The sequence below is a fragment of the Sceloporus occidentalis genome, unplaced genomic scaffold (genome assembly GCF_023333645.1).
Source record: "Sceloporus occidentalis isolate IW3139 unplaced genomic scaffold, rSceOcc1.0.p SCAF_16, whole genome shotgun sequence".
Taxonomy (NCBI): Eukaryota; Metazoa; Chordata; class Lepidosauria; order Squamata; family Phrynosomatidae; genus Sceloporus; species Sceloporus occidentalis.
Window position 1 is genome coordinate 10,430,396 of NW_028316996.1, and position 16,342 is coordinate 10,446,737.

The 16,342-nt window shown below is 35.5% G+C and overlaps 1 protein-coding gene across 1 annotated transcript in view; it reads right to left on the reverse strand.

The window, feature by feature from the left end:
• Positions 1-13,461: 13,461 nt before the first annotated feature.
• The window catches only part of LOC149303019 (uncharacterized), a 37,898-nt gene continuing 35,017 nt past the window's right edge, over positions 13,462-16,342 (reverse strand). Inside the window, exons 10-12 of the mRNA XM_089481744.1 lie at positions 15,073-15,220; positions 14,381-14,524; positions 13,462-13,910 (exon numbers count right to left, since the gene is read on the reverse strand). Of these exons, the coding sequence (XP_089337870.1) occupies positions 13,462-13,910; positions 14,381-14,524; positions 15,073-15,220 (741 nt within the window). The remainder of the gene's footprint in view (positions 13,911-14,380; positions 14,525-15,072; positions 15,221-16,342) is intronic.

Here is a 16,342-nt window from a genome sequence, read left to right on the forward strand (position 1 = left end):
GTCATAATGATGCGAATCTGGCAATGCTTGATATAACAATTAAATTAGTTTATTTTATTTTTATCTAATTCTAGCCACTGAAGATATCTTTTATGATCGTGTAGAGAAATAAGCAGAGATGGGCAATTTCTCATGGTTATGTGAAGTTTAATAGAGTCATTCAAACATAGATAATAGAAAAGGTCAATATTTTTCATGCTTTCTATAAGGTACATAAGAGTTATTCTTTGCTTATACTACCAAGAGAAGCATTGGCATGCTCAATGAGAAGTTGTACTGTTGGAACTGCAAAATCAGCAACCAGCTATGTAGATGCCATTATAGTCCAAATGCAGGAATTATTCTGCATCACTTATTTTTTTCAGCTCACAGAAAAAGCATATTGATTACAATTCTACTGCAGCTAGAGAAAGGCTTTGAACGCCAGCAGCAAGCATTACTGTCTAGTTTACATTGCATCTAGGACGAGGTTAAATGAAACAGACTAAACAGAAGCCTTTGCCTGGATAGACATTACATACTACATGCCCTCACAAGGGTCATGCTAATCAGTCTTTGCTTTTTTTTTCTTCCATTGTACCTTTTAATATATTACCATTACAAGTTCATTGTATTTACTGCCGTTAGTCAACAAAAAAGTTGAAAAGAAAAAAAATTCTGCAAGACATTTCAAATACTTGTCCAGCAACTACAGCTTATCAAAAGCTCTCAACTAACATGGCCTTCACCAGTATATGTAGGTAGTATTTATGTGTTCATACAATCTCAATTTATGGACGACCCTGGTTAAGTAAGAAATTGATGAATTCAGCATGCAAAAATGAAGGAGTAAATGTTGGCCAGGTCATCAAAATCCCTTGCCTAAAAGCCAGGCGAAAAAAGGATACCATCAGCTAAGGCCATGCTACATTGTTTAAATATGTCCATACTAGGCATTTGTCAAATTACAAAAATACGAATGTGATTAAAACCTTACAAACTCTTTAATCTAATTTAAACTAAAATCATTTTACATAAATTATACTGGAATAGCGAGTCATTTTAAAATCTGCAAATACAGCACATGATGAGACAAATTCCTGGGATGTACCTCAATGTATGGTAATAGAGATAAATCCAAAATCGGTTAAATCTGCAAATATAGTACTGTGTTGCCCTTATTGCCTTGACAAACATGAAATCTTGAAAAATTTATTATACAGTCAGTTAGATTTTTGATATATTTTCCAGGGTAGATTACCTTATTAAGCGACCAGGCTCCTTGGTGTGCCATTGTTCCATGGGTCATTTGGGGAGAGTAGAGATCTCCCATGTAACAGGCCTATAGACTCTATGGACCCTGGGGCTAAACAGAACAGCCTCCACAGTGAACTTACTCCACTCAATGTCTCCATAAAATGCCGGGATATAACAGTATATGACCAGCAACCACCCAAGACATATCACTGGGTACGGATACAGATGATACAGATCAAATGCTTCATCTTGTCACAATCTAGCACTACTTGAGAGTGTAAACCAGAGACAAATGTATTCAAAATTACAAGATCTTCCCAACACAAACTTTATACTACATTTTTATTCCAAACATTCGGTACTTAAATCACTTCTCAGCTTATCACTTACAAAATACAATCCTATTTGTTTTACACAGATGCACCCAATGGGCTCTCCAGCAAAAGGGTCCATTCTTAACTCCACACACTATTAATAAATGCAAGAAAACGACACATTCACCCTTTCAACCTTTACAGCACATCAAACTACAAGCATGGTTTAATTTCTTTTATGTACATTTAAGAAATATACAACTAACTAAAACAGAAATCAGCAAATAATTCTTATTCTTATATGCTTAAAATATTAATATTATCAGTTTTATTATCCCCTAAATGGTAATTGTCAGAAAAGTTTAATTTAAAAAAACAAAAAAAACAAACCTTAAATATATATATATATATATATATATATATATATATAGTGAAGATTGAGAAACACAACAGTAGTGGCAGAGGCCCATTATATTATTGTCACATTACTGCAATCTCCTGAAATTCCAATTTCAAAAGTAACTGTGTCTTTTCATAAAATGGGTTGCTCAATTTCTACAAATGGCAGCAGACAGAAAAGGTCCTTTTGGTAATGCCGTTTTAAGACTGGATCCCCATTGACTTAGTCCAGAACCAACATTTGATAATTACAGCATAATACTGGCCTTGTGGAATAAAATACTGTCTGAAAAGAAAATGTAATGGTATAAAACACAAAAAGGTGATTATATTAACAATCAGTTTTACATTAGGCTCTACTTTTCTGAAAGCATTCTAAGTGCCCATCGTCTTCTAGTGCTCATCCTACCTTTCATTGGGAATGTTGAGCAGATGGTAAAAGTGCTTAGTGTCTTTCAATTTAGTGGTTTTAGAGTGGTTTAAAAGGGGTATGAGCTAGTTTACCATATTAAATGAAAAATAAATACAATGGGTGTTTGTTGAGTTATTGATGATGTAACTCTCCTTAGTGTAAATATGGTATGTTTTTAATTCAGAGGTTATTTTTAAAACACTTCCAAAGAGTCTACCAGTGGATGAAGTTAAGGTGAACTCAATAAGGTTCCATGGTTTGTGTTTATAAAACGCTACTGGGAAGCATCATTGAAGACAAATAGGAAGCCTAGCATTTTAACCAATTTCCACTTAGGCAACTTGTTTTTTGTGTCAATATTTTTTCCACATCCTGCGTTAAAACATCTTTACTACAACATGTTGTAAACAAGTGGATATCCTTGAAAATAAGCAATGTTACAGTTCACCGTGCAAATCTTTTATATCGAATTCTGTAAGTGGCAATTGCCGAAAGCCATTATTGGAGTCCATCACTCAAATCAATGATACTGTTTTTCTCAACATGTCTTTGAGTGCCCCGTGCTTAAAAGTTAATGCCAACCCACAGCTTCCAGCAGTTTAGTCCTCTGCCAGGCTCACTTCATTTATTCCTTTGAAGCAAGTGCTTTTCAAACAAAGCAATTTCAATAAAGAAAGAAACAGCAGCATTAATCTTAGTAAGACATCGGGGCTTAGTCACTAAAGAAGTTTCCGGGAGACATTGAATGAGAAAAAGATGTAAAGTTCCATAAGCTTTGAGGACCCATGGAATCTGGTTCCTTTATTAAGGAGAATTCAGATTCATCAACTTGATGTTGTAGGGCCGACCCTGGGACGTTTCTCCTACAAAATGGGCTGAGATGTGTAATTATTATTTATTATTATGATTATCTTTTATTTATATAGCGCCAACAATTTACCCAGCCAAACCTCTTTTTTTTTCTAAGGTTGGGTTTTCCAACTTAAAGCAAATGCTCTAGCCCAGCAGAAACCAATTCAGCAGTTCATAGTCATTCAGCTGTCTGAGGTAAAGGCAAACTACTGCATTGGTTTCTGTTGGGCTACAGCATTTATTGCATTCTGAGAGAGACAAAATAGCAGAGAAACTGGAAAACACACTGACTTCCAATGAAAAGCTTCAACAAGTTGGGCTTGGACAAGAACAATAGAAAATTACCACCTCTGAGCTGAGTGAGGCAAGAGCAACACTGAAGGAGCAAAGGATTACTGCAGCAGAAGAACATACACTGTTGCAACTTCAGATGAATGCAAGGTCATCAGCTCTGCAGTAACGGATTGCTAATGTCCAAAAAGAAAAGGACCGTATGTCAGAAACATTAAAGGAGTACACTAGCAGAACATGTGCACCTAAAGTATAAAACAAGAACCCTCAAAAAGGAAACTAAGGTTACAATTGCTCCGAAATATAAAGTTGATGACCCATATGCAGAAGGGACCATGCATGGTGCTGTAAGTACCAGCCAATTGGGAAATCCACTAGGCAGTGATTTGTTTCAGGGAGCAGTTGGTCCCAGGAGAAGTAAATTCCCTGCTTTAAAGGACAAACCTTCTACAAATGATAATGATACCACCCTTCTCAAGCATGCAGGGCAAATGTCCATAGACAAGAAATTAGTATTGCATGGTTTAATGGTGAACAAGCCACTAGAAAACAGATACACAAGGAGTGAAGGTACACTTGACTGTATTTCATAGTCTGCACAGGCTAGCATGGTTAAAACACACCTTGAGTGATTTATAAGGAGCAGAGGCTTTTTCATGTTGTATGATTTATGAAATGAGTCTGGAATGCTTGGCTGATAAGAGGAAGTCTCCTATACTGGGATGCACTCATGATGTGTGGAAACAAAACACCCCTGACCAAACATGTATGGAGAGGGATATCATCAGCAAAGCTGTTTACACCCATAGTAACTCATACTTCATAAATAATTATCTTTAAGCAAATGATAACTTTGTTATTACCAGCTCCGAGGTGGGGAAAGCTAACAGTGCCCTGGAGCTAAAAATACCCATTTCTTTAATGGCAGAATATCATCCCATAATCATTGTCATTTCCTGCCAATTGGTCACATCTGGACCCCATTATCCGTTCAGTGGCATTTCAGATGGTCTCTACAGATGTTATCCATTTTACCAACTCTTCTTTGGAACTCATCCAAAAAAACTGAGAAGGGTAAATCCCAACCTTCATACTGGTGATGTTGGCAGAGATTTGTAGACTATGATTGACTTATTTTAAATGGTTATAAAACTAAACTAACATATTACATGATTAAGACAGGCAAAATTATATAAGTAGCAGATGTGAGTGAGGCAAAAGCATTTACGGTGACGAGAAGAAAAAAAGATGAATTATTCATTCAATTGAGGATGCTTTTAATTTTTTTTTTCTTTATTTGGAAATACTCAGGGAATAACTGGGGGTTGATCATAATGTTACACCTTTATTCATTTGAAATTTCACTGTGATGAATTTATGTAGCACATGTATAGAAAGTCAAAAACCCTAAACTGATAAGTTGGACCTTACATGCAAAGGGACAAACAATTACAATGTATATAATGTTCAATGTACACCCAACAATACTCAGTACATAAAATATATTTTCTGACTGTAGCCAATAAAAATGCAGTATATAACTGAGCTTTTTTGGAGAATAGGGACATTGTATAGAGCAACACATCTTCAAACGTCATACAGAAAGGCTTTTCTAAACATTTCATTATGTTAATTTTATAGGCGTGTATGTGTGTTTACCATGTAAACATGTAGGGTTAAAGAGCCTGTCCAGCCATGATATGCACTTTAATGCATATGATTGCTTTAAAGATATTTTTTTCTTGTCTGGGCATTTCAAAATTATGGTATTTTGTGTCAAAAGCAAGCCATTCCCATGTAAAAACCAGGCAAAAGTTATGGCAGCTGGGTTAACCCGCAACAGCAGCCCTTTGTTCCTCCTCAACAGCTACCAGAGTCTGGAGGTTGAGGGCTGTACAGCGATCAATAAAGACTAACACTGCCAAACACTGGGATACAACGGCATATTCTGGAGCTGGGAATCAGGCAGCACACAGATCATCCACCAGGAAGCACTGAGGTAAAGGACCATGCTGGTGGTTGCATAGACCTCCACCTTCCTTGCACTCACCATCAAGGAAGAAAGGGGCTTGATTGAGCATTGTTCAAATGGGCTTTTAAGGAGGGGAGAAAGCTTTCAAAAATAAATACCCTTAATAACACTGTGTATTCTAAAAAGGAAGAGGAGAATCAATCAGTAAAATTGGTGAAACTTTTCAATGTATTCTGTTCCGAGTGATGACCGTTGGGAGTCGGTCATCTATTACTTCACTATAAATAGCCTGTTTTCTTTTGGCCCAACACATTGGAATATGACCTATAAAATGTTAGTAGCTTCTACGCTATCCTATCGTGAATCAACAGAATCCCCAAACAACTTCCTAATCTTCTTATACAATCTTACTGTTTATGTATAGATAGTTTTAACAACTGAGTATTCAAACAGCTGCAGCTAAAGTAACAACTGCACAAAAAATATGTATATGAATTTTTTATCAATATGTATGAAACTAAAACCACAAAATACTTTCAAGCCTTTCAGGCAAAGCATGGCAAATCTCTCATTATCAGTCAAGAGCTCTACTCACTTTGCGTTAAATATTCATAATCCTTACAATGCAATCATCTGGATTTCTTTTGTCTGCTTCACACATCATTTGACACATAAAGAAAGCAAATGTCAAGCACTGTCTGGTGCTCTTTGTATATATCCAGTTCTGGGATTTGCATTCTGAAACAATGAGACTAATGCTGTGGAAAAAAAAATGAAGAACGAAAATACCCCACATACAATATGCAATCCAGACAAGGCAAATTGCCGATCCTACAGGGAAGGCTCTTTGATTTATGAACTGGAAGAATAGAGTGAGGATTTCCAGAGGCCTCATCATTTATATGATAATTGCAAGGGTTGGCTTCTATACGTGACCAAGCAGCTTATTGTGGAGAAGAAAGGTTTTCCTAACAAATAACATGCTGTTTATATAAAAAAATAAAGAAATCAGAGATTACAAACATAAATTATAGCACCGTAGGACGACAAATAATACACGTAAGTGTTCTATAAAAGAAAATTTACGTCACAGAACATGATTAAGCTCTCGCTAAATCAGGTCTGAAATTAGTACAAGAAATAATCATCCATTTCCCACATCTCACTGAAAAAATAACAGAAATCCCACTGGGAGTACAACTTTAACCGAAGCTAATCTAATGAAATGTTTTTGACTTTGAGTGGGGATATTGCTAAAATATGATTCTTTTAGCTACTCTGTCAACATCCTGCATTATTGTGATTCAGTATTATAAACCATATAAATTTATGAACGTTCAATACTTTTGTCACATTGGTAGGAAAAAGGATAAAAAAAAAATAAAAAAAAAATAAATCAAATGAACAGGTGTACTGAATTATTTACGGTTTATGTGCACTGCAGGAATGGTGATTAAGTGAGATATGAGATGATCCATACAGTTCTACTGATTTATTACACAGAATTATTAATAGATCTTTGAAGGCTCTTGAGCAGCGAGATCCTTCTACACAGAGTGCTGGAAGCAGGTGTAGCTGGCTGGATATTGCTTATTGCATTAACTAGTTTTAGGGATTATAGCCCTCTCTTACCCCTTCATGGCAAAGTAAGTACATGTACGGGTTTACAATGCATTGTCCTTAATGGGTTTAAGGATTAACCACACACACAGATGACCCCCTGACTCCCAGTTGGCCAACTGTACTCTGTCTTGGAGCTCAATTATCTTTATCAAGCCTCTGCGGTATCATTAAACAAAGTATAGTGCTTTGTCTCAGCACTATCCAAGTTAGCGATAACGTAAAAATAATGATAATTTACAGTAGTGTGGATGTTATGAAAGGTGTTTGCCAACACCAACACACTGATTGTAGATACTGAGATTTTATCATTCCAATCCCATCGTGCTGTCAGCTTTAATGATTTACCACATGCAGACGCTCACCAAGATGCGAATAGATGCAAAACAATAGAAATGGGTTTTCATCCAGCTTCTGGGGAAAGGTGGCAGCAATGGAGTATCTCCATCTATATTTCAAAGTACTAGGAATCAGGAAATGTGTGTAACATTATAGTATATCATACAAATTGTCTTTGTCTTAACCCATTAGGAAATAAAAAGGTTATATTACCAGTTTTTATGACATTTTCATTAATGCCATGTTTAGAACTTACATTGACATTCTCTGTTGGCAGAAGATCCCAAGCACAATGGGGACTCTATGGGGAAACTCTGGGTTGTGGGAGTGGTATTGTGGCACGCCCCACTCCCCGCCCATTTCCCCATTAACAATAGCTTGTGTCCTGTGATTTCAGCGGGACCAGCCACTGATGTTAGCAGGACCACTCACAACGTCAGTTGGACCTCCTACTGGCATCCAACAAGGGAGGGGTCCAGGTAGCCAGAGCCAGAACGTTCCCAGATATGACAATGGGCCTTTTAATGTGACATTTAATGCACACTTGCTCGCTTCCCAGGTCCAAATACCTAACAGCAGACATTAGAGATCAGGGAAGTATCTGATTGGCACCAACTTTATTCTGCAGCACCTAATCACATCATCATTGAATCTGTCTGGGATTACATGGCGAGAGAAGCAACTGAGGCCTATGATTCAGAGCTCTGTGTAGAAGAAAAGAAATGTATAAGGCATGTATCATCGGTTCCCTGCCTCTGCTGTCACCCCCATGTTACTGTGGCTTTCTACAATAAAAACAGTCCCTTTCAATATCCTCGCTGTGGGTCTTTTTGATGTAATTGGACCCAATTTGTCTCCTCCTTTTTGAGACTACCTAAATCCACCAAAGAACTGTGGTTAGTTCTCCGAGACGTTTGGAACGACTCGCCGAGTCCCCTAAAAAACCTTGCGCAAGTGTACCTAGAATAGATGCTGCGTTGAAGACAAAGGGTGGTCACACCAAATGGATTTGATTCAGACTTTAATGCTTATTAGAAATGCAAACGACTGAAGATACTTAATTAGTAATGCTATGCAAGCTAAGACCCAAATAAGATTATTTCTAATTACATTTCATCTCTATTTCACCTCATTTTATGCACAAGCGAATAGAAAATAGTTACCTGCATCTAAATTAGTTGTTTAAAAGAAAAATGTTCCAAATATGCAAAACTATTTTAACTGCACCTTAAAAGTTTCCCTTGTCATAAAGATTGTGTGAATTAAAAGTCATGAACCACCGTGAAGGTAATAACAAATATTCAAACTTATTTAAAATTCTGTTCAAACCATATTGTTAAATACATAAAAAAAAAACGTAATCAGATTTATAACAATTTTTCACAAATGCTTACAGTAAATTGTTAAAGAAAATTTGGCTTTACTTGCCCACCTGGGCCAGAAGATACCCCCCTATTTGATTTATACAGATTATGGGGAGGTAGGGGTAGTGTAATGTTATACGGACAGGGCCAATACTATAGCCTTGCTTACTTTTGTAACAGTTGGTGATTACAAGAGATATAAATTTAGGATCGGAAATATATTAGATATGCTATATCATGCTTTGTCCTATTCTTACAGAGTTCAGTTTTTGTAATTAAAATAATCACACATTTTAAATCAAACATCTCCAAAACTACTACACTGATTAACAAAACATAATCTATAGGTAGTCTTGATATCTATTAAATGCTGAAAGCCCCCATTTAAGCAGCGCTGACAATTTAGAACATAATTCCCTTTTATAACCTAAATAAATGTAAAAGAAGTTAGTATTATGTTGGTAAAAACTGTATAATCCCAGCATCGATATAATTAAGTTATTATCAACCCTTCTCTAATGCTACCTATTACATAAACATGATTTTATTCTTATCCCTGACAAAGACATGGATCAGATACAGTGAAATTAAACTCACTCTTTCTTTTGTACCTTATTGGATTACCTCCTAATACTTTATTCAGAATTTTCATTTCAGTTGGAATATATGGAGTAGGTATTGTCTTGTCAAGGACTGGCAGGATTTGTAGTAATTTTAGCTAATCCTGGCTTCAGTCACAGAAAAAAAAGGGAGTAAGAGGTCTCATATCCACTCATACCCCCGAGATTATGTGCAGTGATGTCTATCATTATTGCTGTAGGTATCTGCCAGTCGTTCAGTATTCTGGCTTTACATTTTTAATACAGTGTCGCAAATAAAGGTTATATTTTATCTGTTTTATTTTATGACACAGCTGTTGTATACGTTTGTCTTCTAAGGCCTCCTACTCATTGTATTAATAAATAAACGCAATTTTTGTGGTGACGGAATATTAAAGTAAGACATTGACACACAATCTTTCTTAGCTACAAAACAGGAAATTCATAAAGTGCATAAATTACCAAACAATCACAAAGATTTTCCTTTTCTTTCTTTTCTTGGACTCTCTGTAATCATCATGTAGCTATGGTAGAACATTTTGCAGATTCGGTTTAAAGTTCTTACATAAAGGCTCAGCAAACCGGCTACAGAAAACATGACCAGAGCTACCGTCTCTGACTGCTACAAGAGAAATATATTTTAGATGATTATATATTTCATACGAGAATAATAAAGGCTTAATTGTGTATCCCCCTTTCCTCATTCCCCCCTACCGACTAATAAAGGCTACTATTAGTCCCATGCTGCTTTTTTTCCATTTTTCAGTTGGCTTAAAGAATGATGTAAATAACCCCGCATGCCATACACCAGCTGTGTGGGTCAGCAAGAGCCGCCTGAAACATAATGGACATATTTTTCCGTTACAAACATTAGGACCAATCATCAGTTTTCTATATACAGATAACAAATACTTTTATTCACATTTTAAAAAAGAAAAATAAATTGTAATTTACACAAATTATCTCCCAATGTACAGTGCTGGGGAATATGAGGACGCCATATAAATAACAATAAGTGTTTGAGAAAAATAATTTTGTCTTAAAAAAAATGTTTTTATTAACAATAAAATATTACATTGTAACAAATCATTGTTTTCGTTGACATCACAGACTCTTAGCTAACCTTTATCTGTGACCTCAACGAAGCATCGTCCATTGTAAGAAACATGTTTTTCACATGTACTCCGGAGTTGGTTCACTTCATGAATGCTAATTTTCTCAAATTATTTCCAGCCTTCTGATTTAAACTGGAATTATTATGATATTTATTTTTTAGAATAAGACATACAGTATAATTTAGATTTGTAGGAGTAAAGGTCCAAGGATCAAAATTCATGGAATCATTTGGAGATTTAAATTAAGTAAAGATTTTCATATTACATTCAGTGTGGGAAATAAGATGGTAATGCTTTTTGAGTATTCATTTTCCCCTCATAGTACATGGTGAATATGGATTGTGTCACTGAGGGACAATTGTATTCTTAATTAATAAACAGGTTAATTAATACACACATACTATCTGGATATCTGTGTTACAATTATATACAAGTATATTAACAAAGCAGCAGGTTAGTTAAATTTAAAAAATATTTGTAGCATGTATAGTTTGCAGTTACATTAAATGTAACCTGGGAACATACACTACCCTTCAAAGGTTTGGGGTTATTTAACTAAGCTAACATAATTGCAAAAGGGTTTTCTAATGATCAATTAGCCTTTTTAAACATAAAGTAGTATGTAGTTGTATATACATGTAGGCTGCAAGTGACAATAAGAAGGATATTGCAGGACAGGCAGATATACTATAGGGTTCAATTCAATAAATATACTACAAACCCCAATCTGGGGGACAAAGCAGTGACCTTCCTTGTCATTTTTGGTGTTGGGATTGTAGTCCCCAGTCATTAACCTTCTTTATTAAAAAAATATTAATCACTATTTATTCCGTGACTGTTTTTATTTATTTGCTTATGGGGTGAGAATGTGGGCAGGTGCGGTAATTGTGCTGTCACTCTGTATGATCCCTGCGTGTTAGCAAGGATTTTCCTGCTTGCTTGCCAGCCGATCTAACGATAGTTGGGCGGCCAGTAAGTACTTTGGTGGTGCTGTATGGGGCATTTAAGATTTGATTATATACTTCTCAGGTGGGTTTTTAGTAAACATTTCAAGCTTGAATAAGTAAAGGGGAGAATGAGAGCGAGGTAAAGAGAATTTGAGAGTTTGGTATAGCTCAGAGGAATTCTGGAAGCATACATGGAAGTAATAAAAGTTAAGGTGCGACACAAGTCATAAATTGAGCAAGAGAGAGTGGTTAGGGGGTATCTGGAAATAAAAGAAGTGATACAGGGGTGAGTGTTAAGGGCTCTGTAAGTAAGGGCCAGGAAGTAAAATTTCATTCTGGAGGTTGTGAGAAACCAGAGAAGGGAATTTCAAAATGGGGCAACAGATGAAGAAGCATACACATTCAGATTCCAGGGTGCTGCCAAAATGACCAGCATTGACTAATACATGATGACCGGCCAAAATGACCAACACATAAACAAATGATCAGCAGACACTATTATAAAGCACCTATCTGAAGAACAAATATTGTGTATTACGTCACACTACATGGCCATATATTGCTTAGCCCTCCACTACGTCAAAGTACCCCAATTTTAGCTGAATCAGTAACCGATATAGCCATTGTAAAATTAGATAGGAGTTGCCTGATGTCGTGGCGGTCTAAGCAACACATGTCCATACAGTGTGTTGAAATCAGCAATATTTATAGCTTAGATATGTGCGTTTAAATAGTATTTGTTGGGTGTGCACAGATATTTTGCTTAGGATGGATTAGACAAATGTGTATCTGGTGAGGGCTGCAGGATCTGGATGTGAGGGGTAAAGCAGAGAGCAGAGCTGATTGTAACAACTAGGTTGGAAACTGTTGGGTAGACTGTGATCGATGACAGCTAACAAAGATCCAGAGCTACTCTGTAGGTCCTTGTAGTATTGTTGTTACAGAAAACAAAATAAAACTTTTTTTCACTCTAAACTGCTTAGTGCTTCTTAAGTCTGATGCATTTTTTATTTTATATTTAATTTGAAGTTATCTGTTGACTAAACTGAAAAATTCTTATCCCTTGATGTAACCTCCACGGTTGCGAACATTGGATGAAAAAATCTGGTCCATGGCATATAAAATCGTATGCTCTACCAGGTCACTGTTTGAATGGTACTTCCTAACAATCACAAATCCGATAATTGTACATTTCACTACAGATCTAGACCATCAGACTGTACATAAATGAGAAAAGCTACTTTATGATCATCACATTCTTGTAGTCAAGACATTTAAGACCAATATCTTGCTTCATGTTAACAGCCCAGTGGTCCTCTAAAGTAATGTTTGTAGGAAACTGGAAATTGTGCTTTAGGTTCCAAGAATTATAAAATGATTGGTCCTTAATTAAACCAATGTGTTTCAGTTAATATAAATATTTATTTAAATTATATTCTATACAAAACTATTTTTAAATATTACAAATGCGTTAATAGTTTATTTTGTGGACAAGTCCGGATAAAAATATTTGTTTCAAAGTGTTTTCATTTGAATAATTTGTTATTGTTTTCCATGTAAGAAGGAATCAAAACCTTTTGGATGTGTAAGGGGATTCACTAAACACCAAATTCTAACATAGCCAAAGTTTTTTTTTAATGGGAAAAACTATAAAAAATAGAATGCTGGCTGAATCATATACTAACAGGAAATTAAATCAGAGGGGGACATCTTTGCAGTGTATAGTACCAAAGTTACCGCAGTTTAATGTAACAAGAATCCTGGAGAGCGGAGTCTCCGAGTGTTAACAAATAACCCAAGATGATTTTTCAGCAATTTTCGTCTTAGCGCTAGTAAATTAAACTCAGTGGTATTGAAACAATCATGAAGGCTCTCTAGATGAAGGGGTCAGGGTTCCTTCTAGCTTAGTGAAATTACACAATAAAAAGGATTGACTTCACAACTAGAAGGTTATTCCGAACATGAAAACACTTTGAAAATTATTACAAATTTGCTGTTCCTCTAATCTTGCCAAGGAGGTTGCGATGGATTTCTAACACTTTTACTTCTTTGAAGACTTTTGCTTCTGTGATGATGGACAAAGCCAGGGTTTTGCTTCTCTTGTATAGGCTGCTTCTCTGAGGTTTGCTCATTCCTACTTGTAACGATAGGATGAGAATTCTTCTTTCTATAACCAAAATGCTGAGACGCAGTGTCTTTCCCTTGATCAGTGGAACTAAGTCCAGTGCCTTCAGTGCTTTCTACTTCAGATCTTGTGGAAAAGTCTTTAGATGAACCTTTTTGTTTCCTCTCCTTCTTTAAACTGTTTAGTGTTTCTGCAGACTCGTCTAATTCTTTTTTTAGTTTTTCTATTTCAAGAGCTGATTTATCTCGTTCTTCTCCACAATTCTTCAGTGAGCTTTCCAAAGCAAGGAAGAAATCTTTACCCAGTTTGGAAAGGGCCTCGTCACCTTAAGAATAAAAGAACTATATAAATGTCATATTATGTCAAATGTACACAATGGTCACTCATCCACTACTTTACTCTGTCATTATTGCTTTGAGAGAAAAATGGACTCATCCTATTCTATATGTCCCAGGAATAGGAGTGGAATTCTTTCCTTTTATTTGTTTTTTTTTAACATTTGTGAGGCACAGTATACGATATCAAGGTTAGGATCTCTATCTACAACTGTGCATCTATATATATATATATATATATATATATATATATATATATATATATATATTCTGTGCTAGATGATGTCCATTAGTTAGTGGACAGAATCAAACTTGTTATATTGTGTCTCAATATTTTGCGATATGCAAGAGCTATGCAGAATTTTTATAATTCATTTATACCCACTGTAAAATAGTGTTCTTTCATCATTTCAATGATACCAAAAATCTCCGTTTAACCTTAAGCAAATGAAATTGTTACCTTCGTGTTGCTGCTTCTTTGATGGAGTCAAAGTGTCAACAGCCTCTTGAATCTGTTCAACATTGTTTTTAAAAATTGTCAGGAAGTTCCTGAGGGCTGTTTCATTGGCTTCCATCGTTAGTTCTGCATAAGAAGAAAGGACATCTGCAAGGAATGCGAAAAATATGTAATTTATTGCATTTAGAACAAAAAGTAAATCAGCATAAAGTACAGTATGTCATACATTGTAATTTCAGGTGCACGTGATTGTTATGTACATCCATGGGAATTATACTTGTATATCAAAATATCGCTAGACCCATTGCACGCACGCACACACACACACACTGTACTTGGATGACATTTTATGCTGTATTGTCAATAAACTGAGAATTTATTCAGTGTGTCATACTTGAAACATAACATTAGAATAATACATTCAATTATTCAGCAATATTTTGTATTGACCAAAGGGTGCTGTAAGAGATCACGCTATTAGAAGTGTTGTTACTGAAACCAAATTATTATATATATATATATATATATATATATATATAATATACAGATTGAAGGGTTCATTATACTTCTATGCTTCTACTTGTATAATAAATAGAATTCCCCATTGAACACCTGCATGCTTTTTTTAATTCAATTATAGTCTGTACGATACTATGCTATGTAGTGAGTGCGAGAGATTTTTGTGTACCACTTACCTTTAAGTGGAGAACAAACAACCTCAGCCACGTTTTCCTGAAAATTGTGATAGGCTTGCTTGATTCCTTGGAAAAGAGCTTCAGTGTACTGAACTTGCAGACTGTATATACCTCGATGGAAATCGAGTTCTGCTTCCAAAGCGTGTATCTAGAGGACAAAACAGAGCCATGAAGAAGCTTGGTAACTCAACAGGACAAGTAATTCAAACGCAGATGGCATCTCCTATAAAACGTATAACTCTATTGACAATATATTAATAAACAGAGACAAAGCCCAAGTACAAGCTGAGACACCACTCATGTCTCGGAAGAAGTGATGGGTCAAAGTCCACACTCTCTAAATCGAGAAACTCCATATTTAGGGGACTAAAACAGACCTAAAATATGTTTAATTTCTGAGTTAGTGTGTTCCTCGTCTTCCTCGCATTCTTACATAAAACATGAAGTACTTTAATTAAAGCTAAAAGCATAACATGGAGAAGATCTAGTCACAGTGCTTTGTATATGGCAAAGAAAGTTGACCTTGCTGTTTTATTTTCCAAAATACAGGGATTCCAGCTACAGCAGAAGGACATTATTCATTTGCAGAACAAAGCACAGCTGGGCTCTATATCCCTGTCGTCAGCAAAATAGATGTGAGATTTTTCCAACATGTAGCTATTACATAATACAATACTTTTTTTCCATTTAGAAATATTTGTTACACTTCCATCTTAAAAAAAAAAAGATTTCAATTATTTATTTCAAAATGGATACAAAGAGAATAGCCTTGATTCAATTAATGGAAACAAGGGTCCAATGTAATTTATTACCGAGATGGGTTTTCCTGGAAAAAAAAAACATGTTCTTCTCCTAATATGACTTGGCATACAGTTAAACTTGATTATTTTAACTGCAAAATAGGACTTATTTACAATAAAGACACAATCCCCAATTAAATCAATGCTCGTATATTCATTACTTGTGACATAAAACTCTAATTCATTTATTAAATCAGAATGTTTACAGCATGACAGACATACTTAAACTGTTTCTATTAAATCTCTGTTTAAATTGAGTGTGGCAGATAAAAAGAGCTGCAATTATAAAGGTCACTGTGACTATAATGACTTGTAATTTATTTTGTGTATATGGGCTTCTAAACCTTGGGAACAAAATCAACCGGAAATGTAGAATGGATCTACTGACGTGGGAAGTGTTAAATGAATCTGGCAGTGCAGTGAAAAGGCCTGGGTTTTACAAACTCACTTGCCTCTATACATGCCATAAA